Raw genomic sequence first — 17722 nt, 5'->3', positions numbered from 1 at the left:
GCACCTGAGGTTATCTTAAAGCAGGCGGGGCAGGATCTCAGGGGCACTCAAACGGTAGCGCGGGGATCAAAGCTGGAAGCAGGGCGGCCCGTAGGTTGGGGCCGCGGAGGCCGAAGCGTGCCAGGGGGTGCTCGCATAAAACATTGGCTGTCCGCTATCGCGGACAGCCGATCTTATATTCCCCTGGCACGCGCAGGCCTCTGCGAGCCCCAACCCACGGACAAGTCCGGCTTCTAGCTTTGATGTCCCCGTTGCCGCTTTGGTGTCCTGGAGGCGCCGCCAATAATGTGAAATAGTGACACGTTGTTTTAATTAGCAAACAACATGACTGAATATATATACTTGCGTCGAGCCACCAAATTGCGATGCTAGGTTCAGCACTACCGCGCCCCGCGACTTCTGCCGGCGCGCCTAGGGACAAGCGCATACAACACGCGCTAAGAAACTCCTCTGTAGTGCCTAGGCAGAGTCGTATATCCACATTTCCTGTCTCGCACCCGCTCTTACTCGAGCATGCGCGCAAACGTCCGTCGTCTCGGTAAGTGCCACGCCCCGCTGTACGTATTAGCAATTGGAAATACGCTTCCGGGTCCTCCTCCAACGCACCCTCCCCCCATAGCGCTCGAAAAGACGGCCTATCAGCGCCCTCCTTCTCAGATCACCCTCGCGCGCTTTTTCTCGCTATACAGTTCACGGCGTGAGGCCGCAATCTTATCGCACTTGGATTATACGAGGAACTCCACGGTGACGCTGACGCCGACGGCGACTGCGAAAATTCACCTGGACTGCCCATATAATGGCTATAGCAATAAAATGACTCGACGGGAAACTTAAATACATTCTGAGGCTTCTCGCGCAAAATCGTGATCTGATTATGAGGCACGCCATAGACGGGGACCCCGGATTCATTTGACCACTTGCTTTATTGCAGCAGCAATTACATCGACACTCCAGGCGCATTTCCGTCTTCGTCTTCGCCGTCCCCGTGATGTTCCACATAAAGTCCAAGTGTGATAACATCGTCGCATCTCGCCAGCCATTGTAGTGAATGCGGCAGCCGCCTTCCTTCGAGGATACCTCAATCATTATGAAACATCACGATTATCGCACAGCTGAGATTGCTGAGGCACATAACATAGACAAGAACAAGAACGTTTGTACTAGTCAGCCGTCAGTTTCCTTATGAAACGAAGAAATGGCGTTCATTGATAGCTTGTGAGTATGTGATGATTTTTTACATGTAATCCACATTACTTTCATGATTACTGTCTATATAATCTATTTCTTCAAGTAAAAGCTTTCATTGGAAACATATTAGTTGGTGTCTGTTACCGCCCCCCTGAAATGTCCCTTCCATTTGTTGATAAACTACGCGAAAGCATTGTTACTGCCATGCAGAAATGTTCAACTAGTTATGTTTATCTGCTTGGCAATTTCAATTTTCCCCAAATCAATTGGCCATGCTTGTCATCATTAACCTTGGACTTATATCTTTCTCAGGTAATCAATCAACCCACCCGTGACAATAACCTTTTAGATTTGGCACTAACTATTGCACCTGCGAAACCGTGTGTCCTGTGTTAATTTCGGACGGTTTTAGTGACCATAAGCTGCTTCTGCTGACGCTCCAGATACCCATGTTATTTACTGGATTTCAGTATTAAAAAATTCGGGATTACAACAAAGCTAACTACTTTGCCATCAACACTGAAGTTCAGTTATTTCTCAGTGACTCATTCTTGCCGTCTTTTTCCCAACGTTCCGTTAACAAAAACTGGATACTTTACAAAGACAAATTACTCGCTCTTGCAGACAAATATATTCCGTTCGTTTCGGCAGCCAACGACAAGTCTAAACCATGGTTCAATAAAAAACTTCGAACACTACGTAATAAAAAGAAACGTCTGTACCGCAATGCTCTAAACCGTGCAAGCGAGTCCTCATGGAGCAAGTACAAACGTTTCCTTAGTGAATACACTTTAGCCTTACGCACTTCTAAAGACAAGTACTTCGCTCACGACTTACCTTCTCTCCTGAAGACTAATGCGAGAAAATTTTGGCAAACGTTAACACCCGGTCACACGTCCGATATTTCCCTGCTAGACGACAAACAACAACCTCTTTCAGACGGGGAATGTTAATCGCTATTTAATGCATATTTTTCTTCTGTTTTTACAAGGGAAGACCATTCAGATCACAGTGGTTACGGATTACGATTACCCATTTATGGCACCCATAAATATCTCAATTGAAGGCATTGTTAGCCTCATTAACGAACTTAAAGCAGCATCGGCCTGTGGCATTGACAATATTAACACTAAGCTATTAAAAAACACAGTATCTATTTCAAGTGTCATTCTGCATCATATATTCAAGCAGTCCTTGTCGCCTGGTGTCTTGCCCTTTGACTGGAAGATCGCGACGATTGTCCCCATTTTCAAAACTGGAGATAGACATAGGCCTGAACTATCGCCCAATATCGCTAACATCCGTGTCATGCAAACTACTTGAACACATAATCGCCTGGCACATTTACTCGCACCTAGACAAAAATAACTTTTTCTTTCGGAAACAGCATGGCTTCAGGAATGGTCTATCTTGTCAAACACAGTTACTGGAGTTTACCACCGATCCACACAGCAGTATGAACAACAGTCAACAAATAGACGCCATTTTCCTGGATTTCTCAAAAGCATTCGATCGCGTTGCCCACTGTCGGCTCATTTCTAAAATATCTCATCTAGGTATCGACTCACTAACCCTTTCTTGTCTTAGAAACTTCTTATCGCTTCGTCGCCAATTTACCGTTGTTAACGATTGTCCTTCTTCTATCACTGAGGCCACGTCTGGCGTACCACAGTGGAGTGTGTTGGGGCCTCTGCTTTTCCTAATATTTATTAACGATCTACCTTCAAACACTTCCTTTGCGTACGACTGTTTGCCGACGATTGCGTTGTTTACCGACCAATTAATTCCATTAACGATCATACCGCCTTGCAGCATGACCTTCACATTATTACCGACTGGTGTAACATATGGAAATTGTCTCTTAACCCTTCCAAATGTAATAATATATCATTCTCACGCAAGCGCACTAGCTCCATATTCACATACACCATAATTAACACGAATCTGTCACGTACCACTACTTACAAATACCTTGGTGTAAACCTCACTAGTAACTTTTCTTGGTCTTCGCATATCACTATAATTTGCGCAATTGCATCTAAAACGCTTGGCTTTCTGAGACACAACTTGCAAAAGTTATCTGCTGACGTGCGTAAATTAGCATACGTGACGTTCGTACGCCCGCAATTAGAATTTGCATCCGCTGTATGGTCACCATACCAAGAATATTTAATAACCATGCTGGAACGCATCCAGAACAGAGCTGCCCGATATATAACTCGGAATTTTGATCGAAAGTCCAGTATAACGCAGATCAAGCTCGATATTTCTTTACAGCGCCTAGGCATCCGCCGCAAGGTTGATTGGCTCTGTTTATTTCACAAATATCTTCATTCCGATAAGCCATGCATATTACCCTTCGAAACCCCCGCCCGTGCGTCTTCAAGATTACATAATCATTTTAGCTTCAAGTGCATTTTCGGTAAAACCACTGCTTTCAATTTATCTGCTGTACCTCGTGCCTTATCCCACTGGAATTGTCTTCCCGATGATATCGTCTCGATAACTGATCGTAAAATATTTCGTGAACGCCTGTGCGTGCTTTTTACATAAGCTCCTTCTTCTTATATATCTGCTATGCTTGAAGCATGCTGTGCTTTGTTTTGTTATTTAGATTTATTTTTGAGTTGTTTCATTGTACTTAACAGTTCTTTGTTACATTGCCCCCTTAATTCAATGCCCGATAGGGCCTGTAAGGTGTTTTCTAAATAAATAAACCAATAAATAAATTTGTTAGACCAGCGCTTGTCCTGTATTCTATCTCGTGTTTCGTTTGTTTGACCGCTGCCCAAGAATGGACAGATCCCAACTCGCCCGCTTTTCAGTCCTTCTGCAGCAAATCGTGGCCGCGCGCCGTATGGTGTATGTTCGAGTGAAAGTGTGCGAGGATGAGCCAACGATGGTGGTTCAATATCGCGCACGCAAGGGAGGAAAGCGGGCAGGTAGCGCACCGTCTTCCATCACGCGCACGGCACGAGGAGGGGGGAGGGAGGGGGAGGCGTTCTACTCTGGTGGCCGCGGCGTAAAGCGCGGCCGCGCAGAGCCTACCGTGAAAGCGAGCTGCGATGAGGACAGAGGTTGCCGAGTGCTGATAGCTTCGTTTGTTCTCGCCCCTTATCGGTGAAGCGAGAGGCAGCACTAAGGTCAATTCGCTCGCTGCTGTTGTCGCGCTTCCTCAATCCAGCGTTTTAACAGCGAGTGCGCGCGGTCAACAAGGAACATGCGTTCATGTTTTCCTGTGCACGCGTGACGCCATGCTTGTTAATTTAGTTAGTAAGCGAATGTTCACAAGTTTATAAGAGCGATGGAACTACTATCCTTGCCTCCATATCTGTCTAATAATTTGCTATCGCAATCGATGCTTCGCGTTTTGGGCGCAACTGCGGCTTTTTTTTATATTGTTAGTATTTAAGATATGGAAACATGGGACGGGACCTGAGGTATTTTAACGTGCTCCTAAATCTAGGAGGAGGAGTAAGGAGAAGGGGTGTTGCTTGAAGCAGGCGGACTTAGCCTTGCAAAAGTTGCCGGCAATTGCTCCGCCTGAACGCCACCTTCAACCGCGGTACAGTCTCCAGAAACAAGTTAGCTGGGAGCCCAATATCTTGCGCGCTTTCCGAACCCCGACGAGCCATAGAGCTCACCACTCACTTCCTAACCCTGTATCACGGAGGAACTTTAGGAGAAGGTGAAACACCTCCCTTCTAAACATACAATGTCGTCGCGGGAACAAAAGGCAACTTGAATCTGAGTGTGGTGCCGTCTAGCGCTTTAGTCCATCTATTAATTTCTTACGTTCTGCTTCAAATCCCGGACACTTTAGTATACAATGTGTCACCAAGAGCTTGACAATGCACGCACGACGATGATGGGCCAAGTCCTGTCTTGCACCGCCAAGCTGCAGTTTGCGATGAGCCTGTGCGGATGCCGTAAAGGAGAGCGGCATCAGTTCCGTTTAGTCCTTTAATCACACAAGGTTGATGCGATGGATACCTCAACAAATGGAAGTGTCTTAAGCTGGCCTTCTTCACATCTCTTTCTGCGTCCGGGGGGACCCTTCTTCATGGGCTTGAACTGTAGCGCTTTGCGCGCCAGACTGTCAGCGGCCTCGTTGCCTGCTACGTCGATATGTAAATGTGCCCAGTAGAACATGATGGTAAATCTAAGCACCCGAGCGTTTCTATATATTTTGCCCCAATCGACATGCGACCGCCGCAGCTAAATTAAAACAGACTAGTCTTGCGCTAATGTGTACGGCTGCTGGAAGCGTGGCAATTTAGCCAACATAACAAGAGTGGGCAGTATATGGATCCGCATAAACTTTGTCATTCTGGCTTAAAACCAACTTTAAAAATTATGCTTGGCTCTGCCATCGCAAACACCGGCGGAGCTGGGGTAAGGCCAGTAAAGTAGTGCCAAATCGCACACTTAGTCTCTAACTTTTGCAGGGTGACTAAGCAGATTGCTAGCTGACAAAGGTTGGGTGACTGTCGCCATCTCAACCGATTTAAAGGCGATGCCATCATAAATCATCATCATCACCACCTCATTTCTGGGGCCCTATAAGGTACAACTATTCTAATCTGTTTCCATTCCAATCTATTGATGTCAAATTTACGTAACCGCCAACGCAAGGATCGGGCAGCATCGTTTGCACCACCCTAATCAAACGCGTTCCTCATTTTAAGATATCACTTTTGTTCGATTTCAAAGCGAATAGCATTACCTACCTCTATAGGTATTTGTTATATAATTGACTGATAAGAGGCGAGGAGCACGCAGAAGTGGAGAGGGTGTTGGTGGTGCCGAGCTAGCGCAGTAAAAGTAGATAATCTGACCAGGAGGGTGGTGCCGGCGTCTGCGATTGGCCCGTTTCCCCTTGCTTAGCTTGCGGTGGCTGGTCGAAAATTATTGTGGCTCGCAACTAAAGGGTAAAATTGCTGCTAAAACGGATTCTTAGCGCACTAGAGTTGGCAGGGAGATGCCGTATACGTTCAGAAAGGGCTCGATAACGTTATATTGCCACACAATTTTTTATTATACCCAAATAAATCCGCTCTCTCGCGAACCTCCGTGTAGCTAGTGCCAGAGCGATCGTCGAGTAGAAATCCTCTATTCCTTTCGGAATCAGTTTCAGCTTTGTTGTGCATATTAATACATCTTTAATTCGTACACGTCACATTGACGTGGTAAGCTTTAGCGGTTTTGTGACGTCACATGACAGACATGAGAATTGGGAGCAGCCAGAAAAGATTTTGACCAATCGCGGAAAGCTAATGGAGAAAAAGGCACAGGATCGAAAAAGTTTTTCTTTTGTTTGATTTAGGCATACTTAATGAGTGTGTATACGTCATATGAGATGGGAAGTTTTCGCTGTTTTCGCAGAGTCGCGTGACAGACAACAGAAGTGGGGGCGGCCCAAAACATTTTTGACCAATCGTGGACGACTGATTGCAGAAATGGAATAGAAACCGTTTGGAATATCTTGACGTCATAGCGCCCATCATTCTCAAGCTTTACTAACCCCAACTCACCTCGGCCCAGCACTGGACCCAGCGGGCCCGTTGTTCAACGACACCGACGTGTGCGTATGCCCTGAGGACGCGGCCTTCGTAGATGTCATCCACACTAGCGGCGGCTACGAGCATCAGCCCTGGCAACTGGGGCTGCTCAGGCCAACAGGCCACGTGGACTTTTATGTGAACGGTGCCAAGAACCAACCCGGATGTTACGGCTGTGAGTCTCCTGCAAAGTGTTACCGCGGGCTGGAAACTCTAAGCAGAAGTTTAGAACATTTTTATAAATGCGCTACCGCAGAGCTCCGTTAGATGGTTTTGTTCAAGTACGAACAAAAGCAACGCAACACAGTCCTGTGATAACCAATAACACTTCTCTAAACGAAAATTCAGACGCAGTACGCCGTTCACACGAATAATTATGTGGCACAGAAACCCGTAAGTTTAGTACGCCCTCAATATCGAAAAAGTCCGAGCGTCAACGCGCTTCGATCTCATAAGTGTACAACGCAGGTTGCGTTTGCTTCCACTTGTACGTTACTGTTAAATCGCGATAGTAACCATCGGCTAAACTTCGCACCGGTTAAAGCAGTGTTATGAAGAACGTTTCATTTGCAAACAACTCTGTCTTGCACTTGAACAAAGGCTACTACGCCCCTTTCGGGCATAATTTCAGCCACCAACTCCCCAAGCTGTCCAAGGAGCTCCTTAAAGTAGGTCCCCTCACCTCGTAAGAATAAGTAGCTCACCGTAGTTACGAGGAATACGGCTTGATCAAGTTTCATTTTGAGCGCAGAGAGTGTACTGCGGGCAAAAACTCTTCTATAGGCGTTATCGTTTCCACTACTAACCGTCGTAGTCATGGCAACGGGACAACCCAGCCATGTGATGACAGGGAAGGGGGAGTCAAGTGCGTTGGGTTGGAAGGAATAGGATTTCGGTTCGATAGGAGTCGGTTCAGATCACAGGGTTACGAGTTATTACTTTCAATCGATTACGTTCATTCATAATTTTGAAACTGGTCAATTACATTTACTAGGAACCGAGTGATGGCCATTCGATCAACATTTTAGTAGTCACTTGTTATGTTACTGTGTTACATCATTCAGTGAGAAAATCCGTACAACTCACGTGCTTGTGAACATGGCGCCAAAGATCTAAAGAAGCGTTTTCATCGTGTAAAAGCAAACAATAAAATCATGCTAAGACTTGTCAGGCTATGCGCGCGATATCTTTTTTTTCTTGTAACTTTCACAAAGGCAGAGGATATAAAAAAAAGGTAATAAGTTAGGGAATACTCCACTATCACCATTATGGCATGGTGACGCAGCAAAATGTGAAATACAGAACGCAAAGCTAGTGTGTACGTATATCGACAATGTTCACAGTTATAAATATACCCAATAGCAATGCATTCAGAAACAAAAATAAGAACACCGTTAACGTATACTCTATAAATATAATATTGTTAAAAAGTGACTGTAAAAGGCAATACACAACACATAAAAAATGCTTAAACAAAATGTCGAAAGGAATGTAACATCGACGTAATCAAATAACTTTTTTTTTCTGATTGCTCTATTACTTTTTCAGGCTGCCATGGATAACAACTGAAACCAAGTACATTTTTAGTGAAATATAGATAAAATTATAATCAGTTAATTTCTGCAACTTGCAAGCTATTGTAGATGCAGTCAATGCACAGGTCTTTGATAACTGTAATAGAGATTACAGTGCTTTGGAATCCAACCCACTAGCACCCGCTGATTGTCAGGAAAGACATGCACAACCGTAAACCTGAAATACGACCAAAATTCTTTTGTGGATGCCAATGAGAACAGAGGGCTTGTGTGACACAAGACGAGGTTTCACCTTTATTGCCTGTAAAAAAGAGAAATGCAATGTTTGTCTACCAGCACAATCAGATAATTTCCTGGTGATGACTTCCAGAGTTAAGCTCCAAGATGTAATCGGTACACTCAGCATAAGTTTGCGCTCCACAACCACTCAACTCGCTGGTCCGCTGGCTGTCGCGTACTGCTGTCTTTTTCGCTTTCATGGAGTAGGCTACGTTGCCTTTAGTCCTCCCCTATAATTACATTAAAAGCACGAGAGAGGAAGGCAAAGAAAACACAGGGAGGTTACAGAGCACAGATTAGACATTGCAACTGTCTTTCTATATACAAGAAGGCTACGTACTCAATGTTTTCTTCTTAAAGCACGTTCTTTTCACTAAAACCTTGCAAAAATATTTGACTGAATGTCCAGCATTGCCACAACTGGCTCCTGGACGTAGCTATAGGAGTTTGTATTGCAACATCGCGTCACTGAAGTGGTTTTTACATGAGCAAATCCACTTCTTTAGTGTGTGAGATATTTGCTCGAACGTGCGCCTTCTGACTTGTTTAAGCGAATTTCATTTGGCGACCTATATTAATTTGCTTGTTTGAAATAAGCTAACTAGACAAAGAACTTCCCCAGCAGTCGTCTACAGCTTTGACGATTCATTGATTAAATTATGGGGTTTAGCGTCCCAGAACAACTCACAGGCTTGTGAGAAACGTTCACAGTGGGGAGCTATGAATTAATTACAACCACACGTGTTTATTCAAAGGGACTGACAACCGGTCACAATGCGTTGTGGGGTGTTCATGGAAATGAAATGGACGATGATTTATAGTGATAGAATCCAGCACGCCCTTTGCGATTTAAGTAGGAATTATAAGTTAAAATTGGCCAAGAAAGTCTCGAAAAACCAGCAAGTGGTGTGGCCTGGCGGCGAGTTCTTGGTACTTCGGATGTGGTACATGAGATTACTGTGCCTAAGTAGGCTGTTATTAATTACAGAAGGCTTATTGGTTAAAATTTCAGTTCGTATATTATTACCATTTCGCGCTTTACTCTATGCGTATTATGAAGCAAAAAAAGTGCCCGCTAACGAGCGACGCTGCCCTCGTGGTAATGAGTAGTGCGGAAGAGCGGGCAGAGCTGTTCAATGTATCGTGGTGCACATGAGGGCTGTTGTACGCGAGCGAGTTTGCGTGTACCCCGAGTTCTGTAGCCTCTGCGAGTTACAAAAGGCCATCGACGAATCGTACCTTGAGTGGGTGCCAGCACTGCAATAATAGCACTGCTGGCATATCCTAGCACTTAGCTTGCCTTGGCTAAAAAAAAAAAAAAGTCCTGGCGCATGCAGCCAGCAAAAGCATGGCCTTCAGGATCAGATCAGTTGTGTTACTTGGAGGGAGCCGTCGCTGGGGCGTACATTTGGACACTTATTTTGGACAATTTACTGCAAAAATAATTCAATGCTTCATAAAACATGAACCGCACGAACATTGATAAGCAAAATATTGCATTCTTGCAACTACAGTGGCAGTTGTCGTCTGCGCTTTCCACCAGTGCCGGCGCATAATCGCTACCTATCGCGGTTTCCAGCATGTTACTTTAGCACGGCTACATCCAGGGCTTAAAATCTCCCTGCAGTGAAGGCGAAGCCCTCATCCTCATAAGGCGGCGACCAGTATAGCGCACACTCACAAAGGCTCGTATATATATATATATATATATATATATATATATATATATATATATATATATATATATATATATATATATATATATATATATATATATATATATATATATATATATATATATATATATGTTAGGGAAGCTTCGAATTACATGATGCAGCCGTGAAATAGGTCAAGGAATAGCAGAGGACATTCCCTCCGACCACATTATGCAATCGATTAATCGCGATTACATCATTATCACACAAAAAAATGGAGAGTTAGAATGGCCCCGCACAAGGCACTACTGGTGACAAATTCACCTTCAGCGCATGTCGAATGGGTGCAGCAGTTGACTTGCCGAGGAGGAACAGGTCAAAGAATGGAAGCACGTAGAAAATAGGAAAAATGTCGGGATTACCCTCAGTAACATACCCATCCTTTCCCTATTTGCTTGTATTCTTGGATATATATATATATATATATATATATATATATATATATATATATATATATATATATATATATATATATATATAAAGGTGTTTATGTGGCCGAACCCGCCGTGGTTGCTCAGTGGCTATGGTGTTGGGCTGCTGAGCACGAGGTCGTGGGATCGAATCCCGGCCACAGCGGCATCATTTCGATGGGGGCGCAATGCGAAAACACCCGCCCGTGTACTTAGATATATGTGCACGTTAAGGAACCCCAGGTGGTCCAAATTTCCGGAGTGCCCCACTACGGCGTGCCTCATAACCAGAAAGTGGGTTTGGCACGTAAAACCCGATAATTTATTATTTTTTTTTTATTTAGCAGAGCTCGGAGCAGCGCAACGTCAACGGTCAGGACAGTGGCAGCTTCCCAGCACGAGAGCCTCTGCCGAGCAAGAGCGCTCGACCGACTAGCGTTTTGATCCAGTAGCGCTGAACCCACTAGCGTCTCTTTTCTTCGTTACAATCGCCCCCGGGAGCGATAAGGAAGCCGACCGGCGACCTAACAGCTCGTCGCGATGAGGGGGTCGTAGTAAGGCTTTAGAAGGTCGACATGGACAATTTCTCGTCCCCGGCGACAATTGTCTGAAGATGGCTGAACTGGTTCTATTGCATAGATTACAGGAGATGCGCGTTCGAGGATACGATAAGGGCCTTCATACTTCGGAACCAGTTTTGAAGAGAGGCAAGGGGCAGTGAAAGGGAGCAACACGAGCGCTCCCGGATCGAAGGTGACCGTGGCAGTGGCATCACCGCGAATGCTCCTCTGGCGCTCTTTATCATACGAAGTAAAGGCCCGAGCAAGGTCGCGGCACTCTTCTGCATGTCTGACCGTGTCAGAAATAGGCACGCACTCGGATGCATCCGGCCGGTACGGAAGAATTGTGTCGATGGTGGGCGAAGGGTTCCGACCATACAACAAGAAATAGGGTGAAAATCCAGTGGTGGTCTGCGTAGCGGTGTTATACGCGCAGATTACGAAGGGTTGGATGGCGTCCCAGTTCGTGTGGTCGGAGGTGACGTACGTACATTGAAAGCATGTCGCCGAGCGTACTGTTGAAGTCTTCTGTGAGGGCATTCGTTTGAGGGTGGTACGCCGTAGTTGTGCGATGAACAACGTGGCACTCTTCGAGAATGGGTTCAACTAGTTCCTGCAAGAAGACGCGTCCGCGATCGCTGAGCAGTTCTTGAGGTGGACCCTGCCGCAGAATGAATCGGCGAAGCAGGAATGTGGCAACGTCGCGCACTGTAGCTGCCCGGATGGCGGCCGTTTCGGCGTATCGTGTGATGTGATCGACTGCAACCGATGGCCCAGCGGTTACCAGCTGATGTCAAAAGACCCCGCATCTCCATCGATTCTAAAGATGTTTATTTGGCACAGCTCGGAGAAGCGCAACGTCAACGGTCAGGACAGTGGCAGCTTCCCAGCACGAGAGCCGTTGCCGAGCAAGAGCGCTCGACCCACTAGAGTTTCGATCCAGTAGCGCTGAACCCACTAACGTCTCTTTTCTTCGTTACTATATGTGCGTGCGTGCGTGCGTGCGTGCGTGCGTGCGTGCGTGCGTGCGTGCGTGCGTGCGTGTGTGTGTGCGTGCGTGTGTGTGTGTGTGTGTGTGTGTGTGTGTGTGTGTGTGTGTGCGTGTGCGTGTGCGTGTGTGTGTGTGTGTGTGTGTGTGTGTGTGTGTGTGTGTGTGTGTGTGTGTGTGTGTGTGTGCGTGTGTGTGTGTGTGTGTGTGTGTGTGTGAACGAGAAGAAAGAGAACCGAGAGACCCGCTTTGTATCAATCATATCATGAGAAGCCAGCAACAAAAGACACCAAGGACAACACAAGGGAAATTACTTCTACTTCCTAATTCAATTAAACTTGCTAATTCAATTAAACAAATGCTAAATTAATGGAGATGAAAATGGATCAAAAGATAACCGGCCGCGGGTGGGGAACGATCCCATGTCTTCACATTACGTCTGCGATGCTCTTACGAACTGAGCTGCCACAGCGCCGTTTTCTCATTCCCTTTCTGGGGTGTTTATGTTTTACTATTAGAACTAACCTTCGGAGCGTTAGCCAGAGCCACCACTCACAAACCTTGGCGGCGGATGTGGAACATCCTTTAAGCCGCAGGCGTCACGATTACGTGATCTTTGCGGGTGAAGGCAGGTCGATGAACTGGTCAATAAACCCACACATGCTACCTGAAGGCATCATTGTTACCGGATTCGAGACCCTCGTTATGTAATGAAGGAGAAGAAAGGGAACCGAGGGGCCCAATTTTTCTTACTCGTATTATGAGAAGCCAACAAAGACACCAAGGAAAACAGAGAGGAAATTACTTGTACTTACTTGTACTTAATGATTGTATTACCTTATAATCCTGCTCTCACCCCTGTCTATGTCCTCCTCTGAATTCCTTTTTCTTTTTTCTGTACTGAGCTTGCATGAATTTGTGTGAGTATATATATATATATATATATATATATATATATATATATATATATATATATATATATATTTAACACATAAACAGAAGAAAAAGCATACGCACTGGGAATACAAAAATGGCACTCCTTCTGATATTGGGTTTTATGACAACCTGAGGCCCTGCAACAATATATTTTATGGTTTCACACCTAGTTACCTACAAAAGTGGACAAAATTCAAGCGTCTTCGGTATAACATAGCACTCATAGTGTACAACTAAATGAATGAAAATTAAGCGGTAATCTAAAGAAACCAAGGTGAACCTTGATAATTCACGATCAGGTAGCTTCACGCTCAGGTGGTTCATGAAACAGTATGCTGTGCCAAGAATCTCAGTCGAACAAGGATGGTGACCGTCATCTGCAGTGCCTCGAGGAAACGCATGCAGCAGTAAAACGACATCTACTTTGGTGTTTTTTACTTATGGCACATCAAGCGATTAATCGCGATTAAATCGGTAATGGAAGAATTAGAGTTAGAATTGCCCCGCACGAGGCACTAATGGTAATAAAAATCGCCTCCAGCGTTTGTTGAATGGGTACCGCAGTACTACAGTTGACCTGCCGATGGGGTGGGGGGGTGGGGGGGGATGCAGGGAGACACAACCCCGTCTCAAAAAATAGAGGATGGAGGGGACCGCACCCCCCCCCCCCTTTAAGCACTGACTACATACTCAATACAGATCGGAAAATTCTGGTAAATAATTTTCCACGGTGTTTTCTACGCTACTACTGTACAGTTAGAACACACACAGCTTGCGCTGCACTACAGTAAGGGTTACCATAGAAATTGGCTTTCAGTCCCTTCAACGTGCACCCAAAACACAATACAAGAGAAGGTCTTTTTTTTCTGCGTTTTTTTTTTTCAATCTGCTCCATCGGAATGGGGCCGCCACGCCCGGAAGTCGAACCAGCGACCATGTTCTCAGTAATATAATATCACTGATGAAAGACAAGCGAGGCTGACAGATTTTCACGCCAAAGAACAGGGAGACCGCAGTGACGCGCGGCACATTTGAACATTATTTAGGTCTCGCGACACATGCTGCTCACGTGATCTCTCCTTCGCGCTGCTGAGTGCACGCCGCTCTGGTTAACATGCTCAAATGAATGTTCAAGATATCAAAAACAGCTTTTATTGCCCACATAGGCTCATAGACCGATTCAACTGCGCCCCTCTGAGCATAGCTTTAGTTGAAAATTCTCGTTCCCCTGCTTATATGCAGCGATATAATTTAATAATTTTAACCCTTAATAAAGTCATTTAGCAGGCAATGTACTACGTAGCTCGTCAATTTTTGTGGCTGCCATAAATGACTCAAAGACTTGAAAAATGTCACCATTAATAAAGAACAATGGCGCGCATATTTTTACGAATTTCAATTCCAATTTAGCCTCCGGAATTTCATACAATTCTTGTTTTATTAGTTCTGTGATCCCTGCAGTGCGATGGGATTACCCACATTTCATAACTTCTTGTGATTCCCCCAATTACCTCACAGGTCAACTTTTCCAGAGTATTCATTCTCACCCTGCTTTTACTTCTCTTGTAACTTTCCCTTTCAAACTTCCCGAGAGGTGTTACTTTGAATTCGTGACAATTCATGAACTTCTTCATACTCTCACCTCCCCCCCTCCCCCCCAATTCACAGATCTTAATAATTGCTGCTGCTGATGATGTGCAACCGTCCACATGTTGCTCCAGAATAATTGCGATTAAAATTTTAGTTACTCGCAGTCGGGGCGGGCGCTTCTTTCGAGACACTCTTTTTTCCTTTCTTTCTTGTCGTTCTCTATCCAATATAATAATAATAATATTTGGGGTTTTACGTGCCAAAACCACTTTCTGATTATGAGGCACGCCGTAGTGGAGGACTCCGGAAATTTTGACCACCTGGGGTTCTTTAACGTGCACCTAAATCTAAGCACACGGGTGTTTTCGCATTTCGCCCCCATCGAAATGCGGCCGCCGTGGCCGGGATTCGATCCCGCGACCTCGTGCTCAGCAGCCCAGCACCATAGCCACTGAGCAACCACGGCGGGTCCTATCCAATATATAAACAAGAAGAACAGAGAACCGTGCAAATCTTTTTTGCGCATGCAGTACATAATCCATGGCTGATATAAGATTTCGCATCTATTCCGGCATAAGTCTGAATGCCTGTAGTACAAAGCCCTTTCTTTCTTTAAAAAGAAAAGGGTCTTTACGCTAGGACAGTTCGTATGTAGAAGCAGACAGTGGCAGCCAATCGTAATGTAGGACATAACGTTGGCGAAGGCAGCTGGCCAGTTACAAACAGCTCTTACATACAAGAAGATTTCTGAGTACGAGCATTTCAGGAAATAGCTTTTCGTGAATACTTGCTCTGGGTACACATTAACAAAAATCAAGAATCCTTCACAAAAATCAAGAATAATTCGGAACCGCCCTTAATCCACCATTCTGTCTCCCTCTAGACTCCAATAAATGTTTTTGTCACTTATATCTGTCTGAGAAAGCCGGTAATCGTCCTCAGGGCTTCTCTGTAGAGTTGTAAGTTAGGCGGTCTCTTTTTTCTTCATCTGAAAGCACATCGCGCCGTATAGCACTCCCTTGATATCAGAACAGACATCACAAGCGTTCTTGCCAGTCCGTTCCCACTCCGTCATAACAGAGAGAGATACGTCTGATCAGGTGCATAAAGTTTTACCGCTACACCGACATGTCAGCACTGAATACGATTTTCGCTGAAAGAAAGAAGGGACGAACCTACCATCGCAAACTCACGCACCGAGGCAGTCGGCTGCTAAGCTACGATAGGCAACAAGTGCAATAACCGCGGCGATTGAATGGCTATAGCGTTTTACTGTTGTGCCCGAGGTCACAGGTTCGTTACCCGGTCTCGGCGGTCCGATTCTGATGGAGACAGAATACAAAAATGTTCGTATGCCATTCTCTGAGTGCACTTTAGAGAATCACAGGTGGTCTATCTGGAGCTATCCATTACGGCGTCCCTCAGAGTCCACTGTTCAGCTTAGGGATGTCGAAGCCTATAAATAGCAAAAAAAGAATGAAAAAAGAACACGCATGATGAGTCAATTCGTGCTCCTCGATGCTGGTGGGTACATTTTCAGTGTTAAACGATAAATCGCGATTATTTACGTTGATGTGGCGCTTATCACGTATACGAGTGTCTTGAAATCATGCCGTACTGAGCGGTACATACACCACGGCGCACTGTACCCCCACAGCGGCTCTGTGCGACCACGCCCGGGCCCCTATCCTGTTCCTCGAGTCACTGGTGAACAAGGCCTGTCGCATGGTGTCGCGGCCGTGCAGAGCAGGCTTTGCAGCTTTTGTGCGCGGGAAGTGCGGTCCCACCGACGCTGGAGGTGACCGCGGCGAGATGGGCTTCTTCAGCCCTCGGGCGCCCGGCCGCGGTGTCCAGCTGGTCTCGACGGGTGCAGGCCCACTCGGATACTTCTGCAATAAAGAGCGTGAGGAGTGATGGCGGCTGTCCGTTACTTCGTGTTTGTGCTTACTATGATGACGTAGCCAGCGCGAGAGTTGATGCGGAGCACAGAAAGAAGCGACGAAGACAAGCGCTGTTATATCATCATGGGATACCAGCTTCGCCGGTCTTACATCTTGTACCTACACCCCGCCAGCAGGCATCTTCTACTCGACGGTAGCTTACGTTCTGTGACACACCTTCCTATACTGCACACTTGCCAGCGAAAACGCAGCTAGCCGCAGGGTAGCCCTTTTTGCGGTCAATCACTCTTTTTTTTTTTTACATCCTGAAACAAGAATGCCGAAGCAGCAACCCTAACCAATTAAGCCTTTCTTGAATTATACTGCCAGAGAAAGAAAGTATCGTGTTCTAAGAAAAAATATTTGATGAAAGAGGCCCTGGACAAAGTATACAATACCATCGTGCCGCATGTTGCGCTTTAACAACGCTATTGCGGTATAATTTCCCCACCGCCCTCGAATAATACCTAACGAATTTACGCACTGTGGTAACACAGCATAAGGATACGAAAACAATCCTGCTGCTGGACATATGATTAGCGAAGGCGGCCGGCAAATGGGAAAGGGCACTTACGAACTAAACGCGTTGTCGATTCGGCCCCAGATTCAGAGCAGAGTATTTACGTAAACGCATGTTTACACAATGAACCAAATCGATAATTCAGAGGTAGGTAAGAGCATGACGTACATAACTGGCACATAATATAGGGCCGAATTCACAAAGTGGTTCGTTCGTAAGAGCTATGTGCCATTGGCTGGTCGCCTTCGCTAATGCCGCAAATCGAGATGTCATCCGACATCTCGGTTGGCTCACAGCTAGCCGCTCTTGCAAATAGTTCCTGCCTAAGAACGTTATTTGTGGACGCGGGCCCTAGTATGTATAAGGCTGCCGCGGATTAGCTATTCACGGTGTAATTTGTGGTCCGTCGCATAAATACACCTTTACTGTGGAGGCCTGGCATTGTTGAAAGTGCAGAAACACATGTAACATACGAAAACGCGCTCTGGCTCTTAATCAAC

The 17722-nt window shown here is 45.7% G+C and overlaps 1 protein-coding gene across 1 annotated transcript in view; it reads left to right on the top strand.

Moving 5' to 3' along the window:
• The window catches only part of LOC142584166 (putative phospholipase A1 magnifin), a 49656-nt gene extending 32964 nt beyond the window's left edge, over positions 1-16692 (top strand). The window contains exons 6-7 of the mRNA XM_075694337.1: positions 6733-6924; positions 16420-16692. Coding sequence (XP_075550452.1) covers positions 6733-6924; positions 16420-16676 — 449 coding nt within the window. The 3' untranslated portion in view covers positions 16677-16692. The remainder of the gene's footprint in view (positions 1-6732; positions 6925-16419) is intronic.
• The last annotated feature ends 1030 nt before the right edge of the window (positions 16693-17722 follow it).

This window comes from Dermacentor variabilis, chromosome 1 (assembly GCF_050947875.1).
Source record: "Dermacentor variabilis isolate Ectoservices chromosome 1, ASM5094787v1, whole genome shotgun sequence".
Classification (NCBI taxonomy): Eukaryota; Metazoa; Arthropoda; class Arachnida; order Ixodida; family Ixodidae; genus Dermacentor; species Dermacentor variabilis.
The sequence above is the reverse complement of the archived record's forward strand: the minus strand, read 5'-3'. Positions and strand labels throughout refer to the sequence as shown.